This window comes from Synchiropus splendidus, chromosome 15 (assembly GCF_027744825.2).
Source record: "Synchiropus splendidus isolate RoL2022-P1 chromosome 15, RoL_Sspl_1.0, whole genome shotgun sequence".
Taxonomy (NCBI): Eukaryota; Metazoa; Chordata; class Actinopteri; order Syngnathiformes; family Callionymidae; genus Synchiropus; species Synchiropus splendidus.
In genome coordinates, this window is record NC_071348.1 from 816223 (window position 1) to 841481 (window position 25259).

General features: G+C 49.9%; 2 protein-coding genes across 3 annotated transcripts; one reads left to right on the forward strand and one right to left on the reverse strand.

The window, feature by feature from the left end:
* Nucleotides 1-1762: 1762 nt before the first annotated feature.
* On the forward strand, nucleotides 1763-18897 carry LOC128746801 (doublecortin domain-containing protein 2-like). The gene is made up of 9 exons (XM_053844121.1): nucleotides 1763-2049; nucleotides 2604-2658; nucleotides 3940-4016; nucleotides 4087-4221; nucleotides 4284-4433; nucleotides 5097-5151; nucleotides 5221-5398; nucleotides 17040-17101; nucleotides 17701-18897. The coding sequence occupies exons 1-9, from the start codon at nucleotides 1763-1765 to the stop codon at nucleotides 18241-18243; spliced, it is 1542 nt and encodes a 513-aa protein (XP_053700096.1). The 3' UTR covers nucleotides 18244-18897.
* On the reverse strand, nucleotides 18856-24697 carry nrsn1 (neurensin 1). 2 transcript variants are annotated; one of them, XM_053844123.1, is made up of 6 exons: nucleotides 24569-24652; nucleotides 22945-23060; nucleotides 22763-22855; nucleotides 22571-22689; nucleotides 21376-21563; nucleotides 18856-21308 (listed from the first exon to the last, which is right to left on the reverse strand). In XM_053844123.1, the coding sequence occupies exons 2-6, from the start codon at nucleotides 23041-23043 to the stop codon at nucleotides 21211-21213; spliced, it is 597 nt and encodes a 198-aa protein (XP_053700098.1). In that variant the 5' UTR covers nucleotides 23044-23060; nucleotides 24569-24652; the 3' UTR covers nucleotides 18856-21210. The 2 variants fall into 2 exon arrangements, with proteins under 2 accessions (XP_053700098.1, XP_053700097.1); XM_053844122.1 differs by having other exon boundaries at nucleotides 18857-21308; nucleotides 22945-23063; nucleotides 24569-24697.
* Between the last annotated feature and the right edge of the window lie 562 nt (nucleotides 24698-25259).

The following is a 25259-nucleotide window of genomic DNA, read 5'->3' on the forward strand; positions in this document are numbered from 1 at the left end:
AGGAACAGACGCGTGTGCGTGTCTTGTTGTGCCCCATCGTCGAATGTCCCGGGGCCACTCTGCTGCCCCCTGCTGGCTCTTCATTCAACACTCCGCTGTGGTTGGTTCGAGCAATATTCATTGCATTTCTTTGTCTATTCATTTATCTGTTTCAATATTTTGCCTTGTCTCTTTCTGACCTCGTTTGTGTTCAAAAGTCCCGACATTTGGTTAAAGAATATTTAGAGCGTAGATGCCAAGCCTCAGTGCGACGTTAAACGCGTCCTGATGATCCGCCGTTGAGTCTGAACTACACTGCCACCTTGTGGCTGTAAGGCCGCACTACAGCCCCATGCTGTCAGGCCATTCTCTCGGTCAGTCGGTTTCCGTGGAATATTTCATCCGGTTCCGGGGTCAAGACCCGCAGCGGAGCTAGAAGGAGTTTGTGTTGCACCACAGAGGGCTGAGGGCGCACAGGAGTTACAGCAACTGGCTGGTCATTTCCCTTCGAGCTTTGACACGCTTCGACTGGGTTTTAAAACAGTGTCAGTTCAGAGCTCAGATGGGTGAAGTACGGGGGCCCAGGGGCCACCTACGGCCCTCGTCATTCATTACTATTGAAATGTTAATATAATTCATCATATCTTTCTTATCGTTTTCCCCCCTATTTCCCTATTGGATATGGAAATAATCATCATAATAATAATAGAAATATATATGTGTGTGTATATTTATTCCTTCCTAGTTCTCATAGTTAAAATCCAATTAATGTTGTATCCTAATGACTTTTCGCCCTCATTTTGAAATGTTTCAGTGATAAAATTCAGGAACTGGAGCTGCCTGTCCCGGGTGGAGAGGCTGCGACCACGTGCGACGTCACCAAAAAAAGCAAGAGCGTACACGATGACTGGTGTCCTTCAGGAGTGAAACGGTGTGTGTGTGTGTGTGTGTGTGTGTGTGTGTGTGTGTGTGTGTGTGTGTGTGTGTGTGTGTGTGTGTGTGTGTGTGCGCGCGCGCATGTGTGTGCATGTGCACCACATGGTGCTCAGCTCTTCTTTCTGTGAGGTGGCCCGTTGTCCACCTGAGCTTAAGTTTGGACTTGAAGCAAACCTCGTCAGCAATGACTTGGGGGCCCAGATTTGGCCCCTGACTCTTGAGTTTGACTCTTGTCATGCAGTGGAGTGAATACCATCCTGTGACCAATTTGCTTCTGGTCCTGGTTTGTCTCTCACTTGTCTAAAGTTCTGAACTCCTGCGACGGAAACATCTTGTACAGAACACGGCGAACAAATCCTCCGGTGCAGAAGCTTCACACAACTGCAGTTCCCCTGACAAACATGTTGTTTTGGTCCTTGGCAACCCAGGTTTCTGGTCTCCTGATGCCCAATTAAAGCTCTCAGCCGGGTTCTGCTGCTGCTGCTGCTGCTGCTGCTGCTGCTGCTGCTCACTCCTCAACTCTGCTTTTAATCTGCAGGCAAGCAGCGTATTCTCCCCCTCCACCTCCTCCTGACCACTGCAGCTCTCTGGATCAATGATTAAGAGCTGGTCATCAGGGAGTTTCCATGGAGACCTCCTAACAGATCCCATGATGGCCCGCCCGTGAGGAGCGCTGCTGGATCACGCAGGTTCTTCTCCCTCCACGTGAGGCTGCGGGACGAGACTCATCAGGTCAGATCAGATCGGTTCAGTTCAGATCAGATGGACTTCACGTCATGATGGTGGCCGATCAGCGCTGGGCTCCGTCGCTTGACCAAGTTTAGACGCGCAGCTTCGACGCGGCACCATGAGCTCGGACAAGCCCAACTTTCTGTCCCAGCCGGTGGTGAAGAGCGTCTTCATGTTCCGGAACGGCGACCCCTACTACGAGGCTCGCAGGATCGTCATCAACCAGAGGAGGGTGTGCACCTTCGAGACCCTGCTGAGGGACGTGACCGGCGGGATCCAGGCGCCCTTCGGAGCGGTGCGCAACATCTACACCCCGACAGGAGGCCACCGGGTGGAGTGCCTGGAGGCTCTCCGCAGCGGGGAGCGCTACGTCGCCGCCGGGAGAGAGAGGTTCAAGAAGATGGAGTAAGTCAACCGCACTGAAACCCGCCGAGTCACCGAGAAGGTTGAAAACACGAGGAGCGCAGCAGATAACGGGAGGTCGTTCAGAGTCACTTAGTCTCGTTTCGAGAGTCGAGCTGTGCGCGCTCGTGCGTCGCTATCTCCGGTGAGAACTGCGATCCTGAGTCCGACTTCACTCGACTGCATCACGAGTTCGCGCCATAGTTCACCGTTATTTCCTTAATGTCCTTTTTAGTTCAAATAACGACCTCATTACTTTGACTTACTCAAAATACTCATTACCATCTTGATGAATAGTTCGTATATTATTATTATTGTTATTGCGAAACAATTAGGGAAGTCATAGAGTTTATCGAAATATGTTAAAACTGTTGACTGAATTTTTTGTTTTGTTATATTTGTTTTATATTTAAAGTTATTGCTTAATTTTTTTCCAAGACATAAAAAAAAGAATCCTACAATCAGTTGGGAAATTTTCATTTCAAAGTAAATAAATAATAATATGAACATGAAGAAAATGAGCGACTGATCTTAGTCCACTCCTCTCGTCTCTGCAGTTACCTGCAGATTGGCTCCAGAAAGAAGAGGATGATGCAGACTCCACCGATGCAGGTGACATAATCCGTTAATATTTAATCCCTCAGGATCTCAAATGTTTCATGAGGACTTTCCAAACTCATTTCACTTGTGTGATGTGGCTGCAGCAGCCCACGTGTTCAGTTCAGGTGTCGAGGACCGGATCAGCGGATGTAAGATAGATTTAGAGAACGATTCAAATGATTCCTTCAGCGCAAGGTGTTGTGTTGAGCATCGCCGCCAGCCGCCAGAATCACTTGGCTGTGGTCTCAGTGACCATGAATTATAGATGTTAAGATCATAATCGTCCCTCATTTCAATGCATCTTTAATCACCAGTAGTGTTGCAGACCAAACAACTCTTCTGCTCCGGGGTGCTACGTCGCAGAATGACTACTTTTCACCTCTCATCTCTTTGACCTCGTCAGACGAGGAGGGCATCAAGATTTGCTCTTCATCACAGATCAGCCTGCGGCTCCTGCTCCTGTTGTGATTACATGAACAGAGTCAGTCTCAAGTGCTGCTCTCACACTCGGGCCTGATTTTTAGAGGAGGTCCATGCAGGAGAAAACATATCTGAATGAGAGAGAAAACAGCTCTCAGATTTGATGAGAACTGGACAGAGTGATGGACGGGGGGTGAAGATGAGGGTGCAGGCTGGGTGGAACAGGTGCAGTGTCACTGGGGGAGACTGGAAACAACAGGAGTGAGTCTGTCAGGGGGACATGCAGAGAAGACCTCAGAGGGACTGGTGGAGAGGAGAGGCAGAGGAACACTGGAGATGATGATGAGGATGAGGGTGGAGGTGGACGCTCTCAACAAACCCGTCCCAAACATCCAGTCAATGAAATGTGGAACATCGTTTGAAAAGTGCTGGTTGCGGCACCCTCCTGCGTATTACACAGCTCCCCGGAGACACATCCTGCTCTGTGTTTTCATCTCCATGCTGGCGTTGCTGCGGTGATTTTGAGACCCCAGAAGACTTTCCAAACTGTCTTCTGCCCCCTGCTGGTCTGTGTCTCGGGGCTCAGTGGTCACAGCAGGAGCTGCACCAGGTGGTGTTTGAGCTTGAGGAGAGCACGATGGGAAAAGTGAATTCGTTTTGTCTCAGGACTTTGGTTCCTCTCTCTCAATTCTCATTTCATTTATCTGTCTGTCTGTTTCCTTATTCATTCTTGTGTCTTTATTTGAATACTCAGAAGCTAACCGTGCATTTCCCTGATAACTGGGATGCATATACACAGAATCTGTGGTGTGTCGAGTCACTTCACGTATTATGTTGTGGCCCCGTCTTCAGTCTGGGCTTGTTCTTCACCAGGCCAAGCCGCTGCCGCACAACCGGATCATGGTGTCGGCCCGCTTCCTGAAGCCCATCAAGGAGCCCTGTCCCATATTGTAGGTTTGTCCGACGGCAGCGTTCCCCTCCTGTCTGGGCTCGGGTCTGACTGTGTGACTGCTGTCGCAGTGTGGTGGCCAACGGTGACCTTCTGACCCCCGCCATGAGGCTGCTGATCCACCAGAGGATGCTGGGACAGTTTGAGCGGATCCTGGAGATGATCACGGAGAAGATGGGTCTGAGGGTGCTGGGGGGCGTGAGGAGGTAAGCTTGGAGGATCTCCACGACTCTGGGACGGAGATGAAGAGCTGTGCTCTGTCCTCCAGCCTGTACACCTACGAAGGCCACCAGGTGAGCGACGGGAACCAGCTGGAGAGCGGTCAGCTCTACGTCGCCGTCGGGAGGGAGCGATTCAAGAAGCTGCCCTACAGCGACCTGCTCTTCACTAAACCCAGAGGGACCCGCCGGGTCAACGGGTGAGCGCCTCACAGCTGACAGACATGCAATATCCAGGGTCACCACCAGGGGCAGTAGAGTGAGAGCGTTTTTTTTTTTTCTGTCTGCGGTTTCGGTCGCTCCTTGATTCTGGTCCAGAGAAGCTCCACAGCGGGTGGAGATCACGGAGCTTAAGGAATGAACTAGGTCATCTGAAGCCCCTGAGGCACGCACTGCTGGAGTCACTGACCTCTCAATACTGCTCCATTGAAATTCCAGTAAATTTATCCTTAGTAATCTCCAAACGTGCCTCTAGATGACGCTGTTTCACACGTGTGTGGCGCATCCGGGGACCTGGACACCTGTTCTAGTTTGACCATGTTCTCATCATCTGGTGTAGTGAGTGGATATTTCTGTCTCAAAGTTTTGAGGGTTTTTTTAAAAGTGAAGTTTGCTCTTAATGCATCAAAAACCCCTGAGCTCATCCTCAAACCAATAACTCTGTCGCTGTTGAAATGCCTGGACGCTGACGGAAGTCTGTGTCTCCCCTGCTGTTGTGATGAAGCTGTGGCAACACCAAGTACACCATGACTACCTGGGCACTTTGTGTGTTTTCTAATGGCTCCTCTGGGGCGACACTGCCTCAGCTCTCCCGGCTCCACAGCCAGAACCGAGGTGTGACCTTTCTCATCCTGTCTCTCCAGGATAAAGACGTCGTCTCTCCCTCCCATCTACAGATTCACCCGGCAGAACGGAAACGTAAGAGCGCCATCCGTCCGCCTCTCATCGTTCGTCCCGTCCACTGTTGTATGTTTGTCTGTTCCCCAGTCCAAGTCGACGGTGCGCAGCGGCCACAGTGGAGAGGAGGAGTTGAAAGTGTGTCCGCCGAGTCACAGCAGCAAGGAGCACCTGTCGTCCATCGTGCGCGAGATCTCCCAGGCCCGGCTCCTGTCGCTCCGGAGGAAGAGGAGCGGGCCGAGCATGAGTCTGGGCGTCCCTGCCAACGGTAACACACTCCCCACAGTCGTCCTGCTGCGCCAGGGCTCAGCTGCGCAGGTGTGGCCCCGGGGCTATTACTTCCACCCCTCCTACTGAAAATGGTACTATGAACAGCAACATGCTGGATACAAACCTGGGCAGACAAAGAGGTTTTTCATGTCTGTGATGGAGACTGTGCTCAGGCTGGGTGTGTGACTAAGGACACGGTCAGAGATGGGCCCATCAGAGGGACATCAGAATCAGAATCAAATTTATTGCCATGGTCAGTGGGGAGCCCACTAACTAGGAAAGTGTTCTGGAATAACGTGCAGTCATAAAATAAATAAATAATAAAATAAAGTAAAATTAAAAAAACAATAATAATAAAGTAAATAAATAAATAAAATAAAATAACAACAAGGCTGTTCACGAATTCAACAGTCTGACGGCTGAGGGGAAGAAGCTGTTCCTGTGACGGGAGGTTCTGGCCAGGATGAACAAACAGTCCATGTCCAGGGTGAGAAGGGTCACCTCTGATCCCACCTGCACGTCTCTGGCTCCTGGAGACATACAGGTCCTGAAGAGGTGGCAGGCTGCAACCCATCACCTTCTCAGCAGAACGTACGCTGCGCTGCAGTCTGCTCTTGTCCCTGGAGGTGGCGCTGTTGTACCAGACAGTGATAGAGGAGGTGAGGATGGACTGGATGATGGCCGTGTAGAACTCCACCAGCAACTTCGTCGGCAGTCGTGGTTTTCGTAGCTGCCTCAGGAAGAACATTCTCTGCTGGGCCTTCCTGATGAGGGACCTGATGGTCGGCTCCCATTTGAGGTCCTCAGTGATATGATGACATGACATGCAGAGGTAGGAAGGACAGACGGTGGAGAGGAGAGACAGGGTTGGAGCAAGGGTGTCAGAGATGGAGAAGATGAAGGGCGACATTGAGGGTCATGATGAAGATGTGACTGGAGGATGGAAGAGACAGGTGAAGTTGGAGGACTTGCTGAGAGGAAGAGATGTTATTCTAGACTGCCTGAGGAAGAATGTTCCAGCTGGTAAATAAAGGTAAACGAAAGGTTTCATGTCAGTAAAAACCTCTTGATCCATCGTGTGATGTAGGAAGATGTCTCCCCCCCGATCATCGCAGAAAGACTGGCGACAGAAACACTCAGGTTTCACACTCAGGTAATGACGTAATACAGTCTCCTTGTAAACTTACGTAAGCCGCTATTCGCAGACCAACCACAGAGTGGCGCTGTTGCTCTTCAGTAACGGCGAGGTCTGGAATGGAATGATGACATTACCCATTTTTACTAGAAACACATGACGTCATCCTTTAGACTCACTGCCAGCCCCTTCTGGTGCCCTTCAGTGATCCTTCATTGATGGAAAATAGGGTCTGAATCCCTTTTTCCTTTGGGGTAGTTGAGCAGCTCATCGGCTGCAAGTGGCTCATGTTGAACTGAGACTGTCTCGGTGAAGGTAACGCAGACTCCAGCTCCAGAGCCAGGCGGGTTACGTCATCGGAGACGGATGTGGCTTGTTTTCCTGCAGCAGCCGGAGCCCAGAGCAGTGTGGAGAATGGTGTCTTTGGTTCAGGAGAAGTGGCATTTCTGAGCAGATATGAGCGAGGAGAGTTTGTGAGTCACCCCACTGTCGCTCACGAAGGAGGCGCCGGAGACCCGGCTGCATCCTCACGGCTCCCCTGGGTGACATCCACCACAGATCAGATGAACAGCAGCTCGGAGGAAACAGAATGTGGCAGCAGACGCCGCCATGTAAATGGGTTACAATGGTCCTCGCACAGACGTCAAGGTTTGAGGCTCCTGTCGCTGTCCCTGGTGCTGAAATCACACTCTCCCCGAACACTGGATGTACATGGGCCAGACGAGTTCTGGGGGCTGAATTTGACTGAAAATAACCTGCATAAAGATTCCGCTCGGCCTCTTGTGACCCGCCCTGGTGTCTGCCACTAGAGCAGACTTCTTTATTTTTATTTAACGAGGAAATGAAGATCTCATCGAAGCTAACTGATCTTTCGCAAGGAGTGAGCAAAAGAGGACCAAAATTCATGATCCGCAGGATTAATAGCATCTTTTATCCTCCAGGCAGCCCTCAACATTTGATGTGTTATCTTCACTCCACGTTTCAAAAGACAAATAAGTGCTTCCAATAAAGCTGCGCGCGTCGTGATGGCTTTTGTCCGTGGCGGCAGGAACATAGCGTTCAGTCTCAGCGAGAGGCTTTGGTGTTTGGTGAAATCCTGCCTTGGCTGTGCGAGAAGTAAACACTCCTCAGTGTGGAGCCAGAAGGAGCGGCGCCAGAAAGTTGTCAAACTGGCAGTGGCTGTGGCAGCAGGAGACGTGCGCTGCGCTGGCTCACTGGAAGGGAAACAAAGATGGCAGCGAAGCAATGGTGTCGATGCAGATGAAGGCATGACGGAGACATGAGGGATAGGACAAGTGAGTGGCCCTGAGATCGTCTTGCTGGTGTGACGGAGGGCTCAGTCCTCAGTGTGTCGGACCCCGAAACTCGTCGTCCATCAGCGAGCGGCGACATGAATCTGCCTGGCGTATTACAGAGTTTTCTGCTTCATTAGAAGCAGCGCGGCGCTGAGTGACAGCCGAGGCGGGCGGGAGGTGGTGCGACGACTCATGCGGCAAAGGTCACGGAGTGAAATTGAACTTGCAACATAACAAAGACGTCCGGCTTTAACCAATGAGACTCACCGGGCTTTATCTTTACACCATGCAAAATGCCAGTGTTGGGTTTGGGACCTGAGCGGGTCCCTGCGTGTCACTCAGCCCACATTAGTGAAATACCAACCGTACTTATAGCCATTTACAGCCCAGAGGTGGATGAACCGGCGGCCGACTCTGTGGCTCAGGGTCTCCTAGTGCTCTTTAATTCACTCTCCTGCAGGTGTCTCATGTCGAAAGTTCTCCAAGGAAAGTCAGTGAATGAAGACGATGCTTCCGAGATCGCTCATTAAAACCAGCAAGGCATTATCAGAGACGCAGAACTCTCCCGCGCAGTGTCCGTTTGACTTTTCTAAACAAAGTTACCCAGGCAAATAATGTGACTTTCAAGTAGGCGGTGAAAATCCTCTCAACTTTGATCTTCCTTCGAGGACGGAGGAAGAAGTCATGATGGCTCTGTGAAAACCTCTTCAACGAAGGCTTGAGGAAGTCAATTTGGACATCCATTTAATCGGAGTCCAAAACGGACATTTCACTCTTGTTCTTGATTCTCACAGCCAATGGTTTGAGACACTGAAGCCAGGATCGTGCTAGTGCATGACTTCAGTGCCTATTGCTTCTGAGACCAGCAGGACAGCTGCGGTCTAGAACTGAAGTCTGATTTGTTGGTTGCTCTCTCTCTAGCGCCATCCTTCCCTCACTCGTGTGCAAAACCCAAAGACACGTCTGCTCAGGCCCCACACCCTACATACTGAGCCAGAAACCTGCTCCACACAACACACAACAGAGCTCTGGTGTCTGAGAGGTGTCCGTCCTTCTTTCCTCATAAAAATAAATACATGGAAATAGTATGCTTCAAACTTCAATGAAAAGATTGGAATGGAATTTGATTTGGCCTGTGATTTGTCCAGGGGACGGGGCAAGCTGACCTGGTTGTTTTTCCATGCACCTTTTGTAAATAGACTATTTGCTGCATTTTTCCAATTTTTGTAAATGGCCACTGAGGTCACTGCACTTTTGGGAGAAGACCGCAATAAACTGCACCTTTTCAGAATTTTTTTTGACTACACCATCATTTTTTATTTATTTTTTTGGAGTGTGGACAAGAACCCCGCGACACCTGTCGCTGCACTTTTCACTCCTACAGAAACCTCTTCTGGATGCTGATGGTGTCGCACTGTTGAGTCGCCTGTTCAGCCCTGTTGACACGGCGTCCCACATCTAAATCTCCCAGCCCTTCTGCGCTTCTGACGTCCACTAGATCCACCTGCCCAAGCAAAGCTGACCTTGACCTTGACCCCGTCGTGTGCAAGCCTCCTTCTGCTCTCTCACAGTGGAACACCCAGGAGCCTTTTATGGTGGATACCAAACAGCCAGAACCAAAACTCTCTCTGCTCCCTCATGTGGCTGAGACCAACCCGGCTTTTCATCTTTTTCACGTTCGGTTCTGAAGGTTTCTCTGAAACAAGGTTGCAGTGTGGAACCGGGACAAAAGGAAGTTTGCGAGAAAACCTCTCAAACATGATCAGGATCAACTCAGACTCTATTTGGTGTCAGCATTAATAGTTGGGTGCAGTAATTAAAGACAGTCCAGCGGCGCAGCATGCGAGGAACGGCAGCTTATAAAAGGGCAAGTTAAAGACATTCACCGAAAGGTTAAAGAAGCGGTATGCACCCAGACGTGAGGGGAGAAAAACATCCCCGGAATCAAACGCCAGACACTGACAAATAGCCTGAGATGGCGAAGGCAGTTTTGAAAGGATTAAATGGAATGCGCGGCGGTACTGAAGGGTAGAAGCAAGGTTGGGATAATTGCCTTTCATTTGGATAATCTCTCCATTTAGAGTCATCACAGCAGAAGTGACTTGCCTTGGCCCTTGCTGAGACCAAATTGCTGCTCTACAAATCAACAAAAGAGCTGGGCTGGAGAGACAGGCAGGTGCGGAGGAGAAGGGTGCGAGTCCTTCTGTGGTGGCTGATGGTCGGCGCTCGCACCACACTTGAGGATGAGTGAGTGGACCGGACGTGGCTCCCAACACCAGTCAGCAGACTGTCAACCTCCCACACGCATGTTCTGGCTCTCATGGACGGCTGATATGTTGGTCTCTCTGGAGTATTGTGTCCTCGCCACCTTTTCACCCTCCGTCCATCGCTCATGGAATGTTTCTGCAGATTTGTTTTCAAATATTGTTGGGGATTTTCAAACACAAAGCCGAGCTTTAAGACTTCAAGGCCGTTCTTTTCTCCGCTGAATGGTCGGCCGCTTCCTTTCATGCGCTTGTATCGAGCTTTCAGCAGCGTGCTGGGTCACGTTTTGTCTGTTTAGTTTATTGTCTGCGTAAAGGTGGTTGGCTTCCCGGCTGAAGACGATTAATGCTGATGAAAACATCTTCAATAGTGGACGTTTTAGCAGTGGTGAGCCGGCTCTGGCTCGCTGCCCTGCTGGCACACGCTCAGTTTGTTGTTGCCTTGAACTCCACCAAATGATGGCCAGTCACTCAACAAAATACACATTTTCAAGTGAAGCCATTTGTCATCCGCTCCCTGAACGCAACAGTCATCACCATCATCATCATCACCATCACCATCACCATCATCACCATCACCATCATCATCATCCTCATCCCCCACCCCCCCACCCCCCCACCCCCCCTCCTCCTCCTGGCTTGGTTGCAGTGGGTCAGCAGTTCTACTTCGGATTTATGAATACAACCTTAAGGTGCAGTGGGTCACTGTGCCCTCTTCCTCATCTCCTTCATCTTCTTTGTCCAACTCTCCTCTCCACGTGTCCAAACCATCTGACCTCCAAACTGTCCCTCTGATCGACTCACCTCCAGTCACTTCCTATGATGAGCTCTCTGTCGTCGAACTCTTCCACCCTGCCTGCACTCTCTTCTTCACCTCCCGATCTTTAAAAGGCATGTGAAGCTTCCAAACCCAGTAGGTTTCCGATCACGCACAGGCAGAAGCACTTCACCCAAAAGCAGAACTAAAAAGCAGGGCAGATTATGAGGGTCTGACATTTCTGAGAAGGTGTCAGACTAACCCACACTGTGTGTGTGTGTCACAGCCGAAACACTTGTTAACAGATTAATGTGGCAGATTAGCATGGCAACGCTGCTCTTTAATCCAGTAAGCCTGCATCAAAGGGTCATGAGGATCTTTCCTTTGAATGCAGCAGTGAAGAAGAGTGATTAGAGAGCCAGTGACAGATTGGTGAGGAAGACTGCGGCGCCAGAAATGTGGCTCACCAGCCCAAACAGGAACAGGATGTCTCCAGGAAGAGACGTGTCTGAGCTCTTCTTCTTTGTGCACATGTCTCCTGCCCTCCAACGCCATTTCAAAGCCCGTGACAGCCGTTGCAGATACACATGCTAACACGGCTAATTCCCACAGGCAGCATTTCAATGACACCAGAGGCGGCGCGCTGACAGGAATCAGCCCATTCCGAGCCCTCAACCTGCTATAAGGAGGCGGCTGGCAACGAGAACGCACCTGAGAGAGTGTTATCTGGACGGCAGAGGGGATCTCAGAGCAGGGGCCACTCAAGGGAACCACAGCTGGTCCAGAACTGAGTGGGTGGGTTGAGGTCAGAGGTGTGAGCATGCCGCTGTGCTGATGCTTTCACCGGCCTTCCACGGCACGTCACAAAGGCAGGGCCACCTGGACCTGTCTGTGGCTCCTGTGAGGCTCCTGTGAGGCTCCTGTGAGCTGCGGAAGGGCTCTTGGCTGGCAACCTGAGCAGCAGAGGTGAGACATGACAAGCGACCTGGCCAGACGCTGTGTCTCATGTGTCTCATGTGGAGCCAACAGGAGAGGGATGTGTAACCTCATTCATTAGAACCCAGCTGGCACTTTTGCTGGCCACCTCACGTGAGACGTTCAAGGCCTTGTGTTTTACGATTCATGAATTACAACATTATTATGATTAATTAATTACTGCAAAAATTTAATTTAATTTAATTTAATTGAATGTAACAGGAGGTGGACGAGATCCGTCCTGAGTATCTGAAATCCCTGGATGTTGTAGGGCTGTCGTGGCTGACACGTCTCTGCAACATGGCGTGGCAGTCGAGGACAGTGCCTCTGGATTGGCAGACCGGGGTGGTGGTCCCCCTGTTTAAGAAGGGGGACCGGAGGGTGTGTTCCAACTACAGGGGGATCACACTCCTCAGCCTCCCTGGAAAGGTCTATTCCAGGGTACTAGAGAGGAGACTTCGGCCAATAGTCGAACCTCAGATCCAGGAGGAACAGTGTGGTTTTCGTCCCGGTCGTGGAACACTGGACCAGCTCTATACCCTCCATCGGGTGCTCGAGGGTTCATGGGAGTTCGCCCTACCAGTCCACATGTGCTTTGTGGAGTTGGAGAAGGCGTTCGACCGTGTCCCTCGCGATGTCCTGTGGGGGGTGCTCCGCACGGGGCCTTCTGCTAGGGGCTGTCCGGTCCCTGTATGACCGGAGCAGGAGCAGGGTTCGCATTGCCAGCAGTAAATCAGACCTGTTCCCGGTGCATGTTGGCCTCCGCCAGGGCTGCCCTTTGTCACCGGTTCTGTTCATCACGTTTATGGACAGAATCCGCGACCTGACCCCGGATAAGCGGTAGAAGAAGGTGAAGGTGAATGGAACAGTGTGCTCTCCAGACAACAGGAACCTTTGTCAGTGCAGGAGTTCCTGCTCCACTGATCCCACTGATGCACCAGACACGTAGCAGCGAGGATGAGAACAACAACAACAAACATGGAGGAATCCTCCCTGAACCAAAGCAAACAAAAGCAGCTGTTTGTTTTTTTTCAGGGAGGTTTTTCACTCCACAATGTCCAGGGTTTCCACCACACTGAATGGACTTGAGATTCTTACAAAATTGAAGTTCTGATACAAATATTTTCAAGCCATTGAAAGAGCTTTAGTTTCAATAAAGTGATGTAAAAACTTGAATATAGTCACCATGGTGATTTATTGTTAAACTGAGGCCAAATAAACAATATTTACTTGTTTAATTGTAGGCATGGCTCCATCATTGGACTCAATAATATACCACATTCATTCACATAGAAAAATGTGGTAAATTGTGGCTTCTTGTGGCAAATATTCTGATACCATTAAACTGCAATTCATTGAGATGAATTCATCACAAATTCTTCTTCAAATTCTCATTAACCAGATCAACTTCGAATCGAATCGAATTGAATCCCACCCCAAATTTTCATGAAAACAAAAAACCTCTTGACTCGCAGGGAAAATTGCCGAAGAGTGTCACGGCGTTGCGGCGCGGAGGGCACAGAGCTGGCGTGCTCCTGCTCACCATGACAAAGAGCATCTTCCAGACTGGCTCCCTCTCCTTTGCCTGTGTCGGCCCCTTCGCTTCCGTGTTGGCGGCTCACTCAACAACCCTGTGAATAATTCAAACATGAAGCCGTGACCTTTTTAATATCGCTCGGCGCATCTGGCTCCTTCATTATGAAGCAGAGCTCTGATTGGAAGCCGTCTCGTAACAGTAAAGAGGCTGGAGAGTGATCAACGCGGCGGCCTCACATGGCCGCGGCTTTGGGGTCGCGACCTCCCTTGCGTGAAACCATAGAGTGAATGGTGTCAGAAGAAGGGAGCTGGAATCACCGAGTGTTTCACGGTGTTAACAGACTGCGTTTGTGTCGTCCGACTACAGCTGGTGAACAACACCAGATGTGTTCACCATGTGAGTCTGGAGTGGATGAGCAGGTCGGTGGAGATGGTGGTCCACCGGCATGATGTGTGTTTGTGGAGTGACAAACGATTGAGCCTGACAAGTTTAGCAGCATCTCCTCCATCTTACCTTTCTTTCCCCCTCTGACATCATGAACCACATTGTGTCTCCGTCACCTCCAACCTTCTTGCTCCAACTCTGTGGCTCCTCTCCACAGACCACCTGTCCTCACTTTGTCCCCAGACTTCTCCATGTGTCCCTCAATAACAACCGTGGCATCTTCGTCTCTGACTCTGACTCTGACTCCTGAGTCCCTGAACTCACATCATGACTAGGGACCACCAGTGTCCTGTAAAGCTGCTACTCTGACAGCCGTCTCCACCCCGCCTGCACCCTCTTCTTCAAAGAGACGCCACAACAACGCTGCTGTCATCCTGACGTTTGCAGGGGATTTTCAGGGTTTAAGGTGCTTGTTTCTGGCTTATGTTTGGAGCTAACAGGACAATGTTTATCTGAGAGCAGCAAGTCCCGCTCATGGCCCTCCGTCTCCCATTGGTGATGAGGTTCGCATGTGTTCGGAGTTGCAGTACACACACACACCTCAAGCTCCCTGCCTCATTGATGGAAGCAGTTATTGTTGAGTATGGGGATCCATATACTGCCCTGCCCTCAATATAGTAGCATTTTGAAAACTGCGTTCATAGTTGTTATTTGTTTATTGTACATACAGGAAAATCCTTTCTATGTCATATGAGTGATATACCTGTGCAGAAGACTTGTCTCAGAAAGTCAATATGAATGTCTGGGACAGGACCGATGACCAGAAAATAAGACATGTTTTTGAACATTTTCACGTGAAAGATTTTCTGTGTGAGCCAGAGAGGGACCCGAAGCCTCACCCAATACTGCGCCACTTCCTGCTCCATCTGTCCTGACGGATGAGATTCTCCCGTTCCTCCGATCACGGCCCATTCCGAAGGAAGCCACTGACGTACAGGCATCCACACACAAAACCAGATCAGTAGTGAAGAGGAGATTCTGAACAGTCTCTTGGTTGGATTGAGGATTTCCAGGAGTTGTTTGGGGCTCAGCCACTGCTTGCTGCGCTGAGGCTCCGTGCTCAGGGCTCCTAATGAATGCAGCACATTTCCATAAAATATTCTTAAAGAGCGCCACAATTATTACCATAGCGCTTCATCTTCCACCACAGCTAAACTTCAATCAGTTTTGCATTTGAAATGCATTAACTGTCTCCCTAAACTCTTCTAATCTCTGCCCCGTCATTTCTCTCTCCGAGTGTGGAGGAAGCTGCTATTAAAGACATCAATTAGACTGTTGTGTTTTCTATTCGCTCAGTTTTTGCCGCTCACTTCTGATTGGAAACTTCACTGTGAGCCAGTGTTCTCAAACAAGTGTGTAATTATGTTGTTTATCGGAGCGTGTGGAATTCCTCTTATGATGTTTAGGGTTAATTGCGCCGAGGCCTTTGATGCACACGTGGAAGAGTGAAAATCCCTCATTCACGCTGCTCTCTGACAAACCTTCGGAGAGGAGCCGACTGCCGCGCGTCCTCCCTCGGAGCGTTTGCCACACCGTTGTCAACATTTTCACTTGGCTTCAAGAGCTATGAAGCTTTAACCAAACATGACATGTTCATGAAAATGTTCTTTGTCAATATATTTTTCCTTTATTGTCCCAGCTAGTGAGGGTGAAAGGCCAGGAACACCCAGGACAGGTCACCTTTCAGACACAGCACATACAGCACGGCCCCAGACAAACATGAGTCATCAATGCACCCATGTTTTGGGGCTGAGGGAGGAAACCTGAGTGTGCAGAGGATGTTGTGAAAGCTCAGGAAGAACAAACAAACTCTTCTCCGTGTTGCCAGTTAAGATGAAGACGGCCTGTGTTGGAGGTGAGAAAATGTGTGGAGGGATTTGGCGGCGGGGTCAGGGCTGCAGACTGCTGGTCTTCCATTCAAACTATGAGCACCTAGATCGGAGCCGTGCATCGGTTGTGCAGCTGGAACTGGTTTTCATGACATTTTTTGAGTCGGAAACTGGCAGTAAACTGAAACAAGAAACCGCAAGTCACGACGCTTGAGCAGTTGAGCTCAAGCATAACTGAAATTGACATCAGCATGTTGGGGTTTTGAGTGGGTCATTGACAGATGTGATGACCGGATGCTGTACATGTGCGTCGCTGGTTCATAAATGCTCCGCACCAGCCTGGCTCCGCCCTCGTGCTCAGCTGGACCTTGGGTTTCACAGATCATGATTCCGAAGAGAAAGACACCTACTGCTGCTACAGTTGCTTTATTGCAAAGAGATTGTGATTTGTAGCAGATGAAGGAACCATCTCCAGGTGACAAAGGCTTGTCTGCGTCCTCTCAAACTCCCTGTGCTGATGCTTTAAGAAGCTCTCCAGAGTTGTTTGGAATGTTGTTTGTGCCGGCACTCTCTCGTGTTTCTCCTCCATCAAGAGAATCAAGACTGTGTGGAGGAAACGTTGCCTTTGAATCCAGCGCACTTTTGTTTGATGGTGCGAGCACTCGGGTCGTCACATCAATGCAGTCTTGACCTTGTCGTCGAGCAGCGACCTAAGATGAAAAAGCGCTCATGTGGGTGGTGACTCATCAAGGATCAAAAGCCTTTTCAAAGTGTCTCCATGCAGAATGGCCGTTTTGTTTTGGCAAACTTCTGAAGTGCTTCATCTGTTTTGCGACATTATTTTACCACTTAGCTTGAAGAAAAAACGGTCTTGCCTGTTCTTCACCAGCAGGTGTCAGTCTTCCGCCGTGTGTGTCTCCCCACCTTCCTACACACGCCGCGAACAACTAGTGAGGGATGAACACAACATTTAACGCGTTTAAACCCTCTGTGTTTGGGGGATTCTGTCGTAGGTTATTTGCATTTTAAAACAATATGAGGTCATTAAACTTGTGCGATGGGAATAAGAGTGTCGGAAATCTACAGTTTAACAAGGCCCAAATGGGTGGCGGCTGCCATGTGACGCGCCAAGAGCCATTAAGCCTTGCTCAAGGACACGTCGCTGGCTGGAGGAGAGGAGGAACAAAACCGTCTCCCCTTGGATCCAAGCCAGCAACTCAGCCATTCGAAGCGTCTTTTCAAAGAGCCTGTTTTGAAATCTTGACTCTGTTCAGTTGGAGGTTGCTGCTTTGAACGCCTTGCCTGAAAAGACTCCAGAGTCGAACCCTTCTTTCTGCACTTCTCTTGAAGCATCATGGTTGACGCACATGTTTGCTGAGCAGTTTTCTCTCTGTCTTCTTCAGACGACCCTCCTCTGAAAGTTGAGGAGGAGAAGACCCAGGAAAAGTCCTCCCCGGAAGACGAGGTATTTGGATCGGTCCTGAATGACACACACGTACGACTCATTTGTCTTTACCCAAATGTTTCCGTGATGGATGATGCAACTTTGGAGCATTAGTAATTTGAAACAGTGTGTACTGCTGGAGTTCTGCCTTTGACTTGTGGCGGAGTCAGGACTGCAGACTGTTGGTCTCGCTCTCTGGTGCCTCCGAGACTCTCCAGGTCTGGTCTTTACAAGGCATCTGGAACAGAAAACCACATTGGTTCTAGAGGCTTAGCGAACAATTCAAGTCAGAGCATGTTGATATCGTGACTTATGAGGAGTGGTCACTGCAAGTGAGTCCAAGTCAGGGGCATCTCAAAGCCACAGGCTGTAGTCACTTCATCGTCAGCCCTCAGTGCCATCAAGCCAGGGCTCCACACCAGTTCACAGTTTGGTCCTCCTGTTCCTGACAGAATCTGGTGGTGAATCCTTCAGAGTCTGAAATTAGACATGCCCAACCTCAAAGTTCTTTGGTCAAACGTAATCTGAAGCTGTACATCAGAGAGGAGGCAATGGCTTTCACAGAGAAACATGAAGCTCTGCTGCTCTGATCTGCAGTCTGTCCTCTTGTTGTGCAACAGAAACCTGCATCTGGCAGCGATCCCTCGGAGGAAGAGGAGGCCACGGCTGAGAACACCCCAGGAGGCGACACTTCAGAGGGCAGAAAGGAGAGCGAGACACAAAATGAAACAGAAGAAGCAGCAAAGGAGGAAGAGGAGCAGCTAAATAATGAAAAGGAAGAAGAAGAAGAAGCAGCTGTGCTTGAAGAGAAGGAGGAGGTGAAAGAAGACGTGAAGGAGGAGGTTAGCGACGAGGGGAAGGAGGATGACGGGACACATGAATCCTCAGAGCTGGAAAAGGATGATCAAGACAAAAGTGCCGCGCAAGAAAAGCAAGCGTTAGACGGCGAGAGCGGCGCCAAAGTTAATGATGTAGACACGGGGGAGGAAGAGAGAGGAAACCAGCCGGAGAAGATGCTCTCGGCTAATGAGGACGGCGACAGTCGCATCCAGGAGGAGGGCGAAACACAAGAGGAGAGGCCAGAGAGGGGAGAGGTCAGCAGAGAGGAGAGTGAAGCCCAGGAGAGGGGGCCCGCCACGGAGGCAGAGAGGGAAGAAGAATGACCAGTCAGCAAAACCAAAAGATTTTAGGAGTCTTTTTAGCAGATATTTATTCTTGGTCCCGATATTTTCAGTAGCAGAGCCATCATGTGCTTTCCCATTGTTTTCTATTGCCGTCTTTGTTTTTGTATCAAGGTCTTTGAAGGTGAGGGTGAATAGTCCCGGGCGTAACCAAAGCAGCCGCTGTGGTGATGGAGCAAGCAATGCACCAAACCACCCTGGAGTGACAGGGCAGCCTTCTGTACGCTGTCCAAATGAAGAACCAGGTGTTTGCTAATGTCAGAAACAGCAGCCGCGAGACGCTTCGTGAACGTGCCTCGTGAGTCAGCGAGAGAGAGAGGCCGCGCCTGAGGCCGAAACGCCAGTGAAACGTGATTGTTTAAATTCCCTAATAAAGGACTTCTGTTACTAAACATCCAGAGCGTCCTCACTGCCCAGCTAACTCTCCTGTTGGTCGCCAGTGTGTTGGATTCTCTGCACTCTCCACACCAGCGTACAAACCTCCCCATTGTCGTTTGCACCGACGAAACCGTTGCTCACTGCCTCCACATTCACACCAGACAGAAGCCAGTGTGTGCGACCACCATTCCTACAGACGCTTCCCCAAGGCTGTGGGATTGGAACTGCCAACCCTCTGATGATTTTTCCTCCGCCTTTCTCCCTGTCTTACTGAATTGCAAAACAAAGACAGCCTGCTCTGGGTCGGCCCCAGGGCCTCCTCCCGGACAGGCACTGTCTCAACAGCATCAACATCTAGAGCTCTAATGTCAGTCTCTCCTGGATGGCTGAGCTGCTCACAATGGGGCTAAGAAAGAGTCACACTGTAAGATGAGGGTCCTAAAACATTGAAGGGCACCGGGGTCAGAGAGAAGAAAGCGCCGATTATTCCCCTTCCTGACCTCAACACGGATGGCGTTTCCTTCCCTAACCGCACTACTCCTCGTAAGCGTGCTACAATGAATGTCCTCTTTTCTTTCGCAATGGCACTCAGATCCTGAGGAAGGTGACGACATGGTGGCGAGGAGGTGAATGAGAAGCAGCGTGTGATGCGTGATCAGGGGCGGGGACGAGCGATGAGTCACCGTCGCTGACTGGTTGAGGCGATGGTCCTTTTCACAGCTATTTCTGGACTTGCCATTAATTCTCTTTCATCTCCTCCAGCGGACCCTTCAGGTGTGTGTGTGTGTGTGTCGTGGGCGTGTTGGTGAGGGTCTGAGTGGCACGATATCCTCCTGTGCCGCTGCTTCATGAACAGCCCTCCTGACTGATGGCAGTTAAAGCCTCCACTGTATCGCTGGCAAACTGGTGAATGTTGGAAGCCTCAATGAGCAAGGACAGAACAGTAACGGATTCAGACTCTTCATATGTTTAAAACCACTCCGAGCTTCTATGGATATTTATAACAGCCATGTAAAGAGCCCTGTGATGCAGAGTTTGACCTAAAAACACCAGTCTTCGCTGCTCAGTTGGAGCACATAAGCTACTGATGCCAAACATACTGTGCAGAACTGTGCAGAACATACTGTGTTGAAACTGTTCTCTTTTCCCTCCTTTATCCTGAAACAAATATGTGGATTCAATCTTCATATGAAGCAAAAATTGATCAACCATAAGGTGACCTGCATAACAATGGCATCCTTCCACTAGGTGGCAGTGTTTTCACCTTTGTTGTATTGTTCCTTTTCTTTGTTAAAGCCTGAATTTGAAGCAAGACGTGTTCTGAATGGTTGAAATGTTAAGTGCAAACCAGCTTCGTGATGCAGGTGTGGCGAGAAACCTCTTGCCACACAATGCACACAAAGGTTGAGGTCCAACAGTGTGAGAAGGGTGTGAATAAGTGAAGAGGTCGAACCTGGGAGAAAGGTTTTATTGATGTCACAACACACCTCTGGCCAGTGATGGGGTCACGGCATGAAACTACAACTCAGAACAGTTAGCTACTCCGACCACAGACGCGCCTCCAGACGGAAGAGCTCAAGTGAGGAAACTCCATGGTCAGTTCTTATTATAAAACAATACGCAGTACGATTGCAATGTATCGCATTGATTTGGGTTGCAGTGACTTCAGCGCTGAAGTTACAGAATAGATACCAAACAGGTTTGTGAAAATGACATGATTTTACACTTAGAAACCTCTATTTTTCGGAGTAAATTGGACAGTTCTTGGCTTGTGAAGTCACGTGAGTTGCTTCGTGAAGACAGCAGCAATACACTCCAGCCTCAGTGAAACTCTAATGGGCTCTCACATGAATTGATGTGTCATAAAAATGTCTGCATGTACACATGTTTTGGTTGAAGATTGAACCGCACTTCACCTTATTAGTGTGACTGTGGGAAAGTTCTGGCATGTCAGACTGAAGCAAATGCAGAATAGATATCGAACACAGCCACGCTCTCCTGACTGGAGCAGCACCACAAGTGTTACAAGACTTTGGAACCATTCGATCTGTCTGCTCTCGCCGGTCGGTGCCGCCGGCCCAAGCAAGACCAAAGAATGCAGCCGAGACGGGAGACGATGAGGCCGTGAATGGTGCAGGTCACTCAAAGTGGCAGTTGTTTCTATGTTGTCAGGATGCAGCTTCCTTGCATGTGAGCGAAGATAATGGCTGTTGTGTTCGGCGCTTAGATCCGGGCCGGAAATGGAAGCTTCTCATCACTAACAACGAATGACAACGCGCCTCTGCACCCTGCAGCGGTCGTCCCTGGGACGCGCCGCCGGGGAAAATGATCTGTGAAAACGTTGTTTGGTGGCTGTGGTCTGTGTGATTCTTGTCTTAGTGTGCTTTGTTGAACTGAATCTTCAGCCGCACGAGCTCAGTAATTCAACACAGCAAGCGACGCGACGCCAACAATCACTTATGTAAGCTGACCTTCAGAGGCGGAGAAACACTTGCGTATTGGTTCACCCTTCTGCACACACACACACACACACACACTCAAACACGCTTGGCTTCATGGATCAGGCTGGTGTCAAGTCTCGGACTTCGCTGGCTGGATGTTCTGGAGTTTGGATAGAGTGACCGGCACCTTCCCCTCCCCGGGTGTGGGTGCTCTCATGATGGGGGTACCTGCGACAGAGCTGTTATTCACATGTGCTCAGCAGGCGCCGATAATTTGCCGAGCCAGTGGACTCACCGACTGTCGCGTGCAGGTCGGCCAACCGCTCCTTAAACTTCTGCTGCAGGTACAGCTCTTCTTTGGAGTAGCTTTTGGCAAAGGCGGACATCAGGAGACCCACCGCCATGGAGGTCCCCCCCACACAGAAGAGCACAGCACCGGTCAACTTGCACACGTCCAAGGCTTGGTTGAAGCTTACAGCGTGACTGTCAAAGAAGGACATTCCTGTCAATCAAAACTTCCCAAAATGGCGTGCCTCAAGGTGCCACCCTTGGACCTTCTACACATGCCCAGACTAGTTGGGAGGGGCCTGTTCCTGGGGGGCTTTGTAAGAGGGAAATCAGTAGTGGGGTGGCACAGGAGACCATCCTTGGACCTTTGCTGTTAACCAAGATAAGAGTCTTGGATTGACTCAAACTCAAGTACATTGACTTTTTTTTTTTTTTTTTTTTGCAGAGCCAGGCTCTGCTGGTGAATGTGGAGAGACAGAAGTTATGTTGGATGTAGAAACGCAGGAATGGAAGCCAATGTGGCGAGTTGGGGCGAGAAGGAAGGATAATTGAGTGGATGAGGTCTTTGTAATAGATTGTGGCGATGGAGCCAGTTTAGGAGGGGACATGGTCAGGGAAGTTTGAGCAGACCGTGGTTGGAAGGACTTTCACGTTCCAAGCAGTCGGGTTGAGGATCAGTGCATTCGGATTTGAGAGTGTGGTTCTCAGTCCCAAAAGGTTCGATGGCCCACTTCAGGTTGGGAAAGAGGTTCTGCCTTCTGTGGAGGAGATCCAGTCCCCGGGAGTCTGGACAGCATCTGAAGCCTTGGCATCATTGAATCATGGACCTAGATCCCTTCCCTTTCATACCGTCAGTGCTTTTTGAGCTAGTAAGCACAAAGTTGCAGATACGAGCGGATGTTGTGGGTTTTCACACGGCAGAAGGATGTTAACATGGGGGTCATGGAAGTCAGTGACTGGGTAGATGATCTCACTCTTGATCTGTCGGGTTTGCTTCAGATAAGTCTGGACCAAGGTCAGAGACAGTGGCGTGTGAGTTGAGTTAAGTCATGAAGGTGAGGATTCTTCATTTGAGGAGGAAAAAGAGGGGCTGCTCTATGCTGACAATAAAGCTGCAGTAGGTGAAGCAAGACACACTAAAGACCCCGTGTTGCGTTGTTTCTGTTTTGTGCGGTTCGACTCAGACGCTTTTCTTCAGCTACCTGTCGACAAAAAGGAGATCTGCTTCACCGAACGCCTCGGTCCTGGTAGGAGTCGTGTAACCGACCAGAAAGACAATGAAGCCAGCGAACAAGATCAGGGTGCCGAAGGCGAGACAGACCTGAAATACAGCAAAGTTGCTCTCAGTCACGGCGCTGACATTTCAACAGACTGTGGTGACCATTTCCATTTACCTTCCAGAGAAAAGAGCTCCACCGACTCGGCGATCTCTGAATCTGAAAGTCTTCATCTCGCTCCCAGATGGAAGCGGTGCACTCCTCGTAAAACTAGGGTTGGAAAGCATGATGTGGAGGTTGATCTGGACCCCTTCCCTCTCCCACCAGTGTCTGCGTGTGTGAGTGTGTGCTCGCTCTACCTGGTGTAAGTAGGAGCGGACGCCATACTGCTGGCAGTTCCTCCCGGCTTGTGCTTGCTCGCTGTACTCCGAGCCACAAATCTCTGCGCAAGAAGTCATCCTTCACATCCGTCTACCTGCTTGAGGTCAGACAGACACACGCGCTTTAATAGAACGCCCCCACCGTCTCAGACGACCTTGAGATCTCCTCCCGGCACACGCTTGCTGGAGTGGTTATATAACCCAGCAGAGGCTGGCTTGTCTTAGTGGATTAGAATAACCGGGCCTTCCTCGTCTCTGCTCGGCTGCTTCCATTCCGTACTGACATGAACTGTGTTAATACAGTGTTCAGATATAGTGCACAGCTGCTGAGCAATAAACCTCTCAAAATATTCCTCTTCCTCAACACTGACTCTTACGAGAAAATATGGATGTTAAAGATGCACCTCTTAGCAACATGTTTCTTCACATCAGATTCTCCACTGGGTGCTGAAGAACCCTGCCCAGACCGGCAGTGAGTCACGGGCTTGACTCCACCTCAGACAAACAACGCTCCAGTTGCAGCTGAACAATTAGAGGCAATTTAGAGGAACCAACGCAGGCCACCAGTTGGGCAGGAACATCCCCGGCTCTAGTTAAAGCTCCTCCAGTTGATTATGTCCATCGTGGAGCTGTAAACTCTGGATTGTTGGAAATGGTGAGGAACAGAGGGCTTCTGCAGAGGAGCCATGAAACTATGGCAGTTTATTCATCTTCATGCGTTGATTACAAAGTGTGTAATATCTTATACAAATATATATTGGATTCAAAGCATTATTCATTTTATTGTTAGCTAGTTCTAGTCATTCAAAACCCCTGAGATAGTGCTTCTGCTGAAACAGGTGTTTCTCCTGAGAGCAGTCACTGGCAATCATTCATTGAAAATCACTTAGAATTTTTCAGAGAAAACATGCTCACCTGTATTTATTTATTTTTAAATCAGACGGGTAAAAAAAAAAACCCTCTCTACAACCCAGTTTCTGACAGACAACTGAGGGATATATACGCAGCACCTCTCAGATGACCTTGTCTGGGTCATTTATACAAAGCACGACCGAGTTCCACCTTTAAACAATCCAGCAAGTGTTAACTCCCTCCGATCAATGCTCTCAGCACACACGGCAAGATGAGCCCAAAACGGAGCTCCTTCTGAGGAGGAGGAGACCAAGACATGGAGCGCAGACCTCTAGTGAGAGCAGGAGCTGTCCATGGTTGCGGAGCGCCATTGCGACCTCCAGGCCCCCAGAAGGAAAACACACACGCACACACACACAGAGAGACGTCATAACTGACGCTGAGCTGAAAACACAGCGTCCAAGCGCGTCCTCCCAGCCCCCACCCGACATAAATAGACGCCAAACTCCATTTCCATTTCACCCCCAACAATGAGACGATGAATCAGAGCAGCATCGGGACCGAGAGCCCGATGAGGAAAACGGACCAAACCCGGCAGATAGCGTCGACTCGGAGGAGAGAAAGTTACATTCTGATCAGGGCGCGCGAGAGCTGCCTCCAGATGTGCGAGGTGACGCGAAGCATCGGAACCAGGCGCTAGAGTGTCGCCGGTGCCCCCGAGGATGGAATGAAGCCCAGACTCTGGGTTTACCTGTCCTCAGCAGCTCGGAGAGTCAAGGCTCGCTGCCGATCCTGCAGCCGGTTCCATCACTCTCCGCTCTCTCGCTCCGCTCCAGCCTCGCTCTGCGCGGCGCATGCGCCGCACCCATGACAATAGGAGTCAGAGGCGAATATAAATAACCACCAGAGAGGTTTGTATCGCTGGAGACGTTCATTCAAGCTTCCTCACACATGATGATGATGATGGATGATTGCAGCCACAACACTCACAGGACAGGTTTCCTTGGGAGTATCGTTTCAGGGGCGTCTGTTGTTTCTGCTGTTTTGCTGTTTGGATTCACGAACGTATGAACACAGGACAGAACTGGAACACGACGAACGAAGTAGCATATTTAGGATTTATATTAAACACAATGGAACGTGATTTTCACTGTTCTTCAAGGGTTCATTCGGACCATTTTGGAATTGGAATTGAGTCTTGTATACTCAGAATGGGCTTCTCGAACAAGTTTAATGGCCGGTACTGCAGTACGGCAGAAAGTTGGGTCACAACTCAACTCCAAAATTGTTTTGTTTTTTATTATTATTATTTTGTTTTCTTTTCTGCTGTCTTTGCGAGCCATTCATCACCGGCTGTCTCAGCGTCACCTGCGGGCTGAAAGGTTCTGAAGAAAGAGCACTCCTGCCACTGCTCACTCACTCACTTTTCTCTAACCCACTTC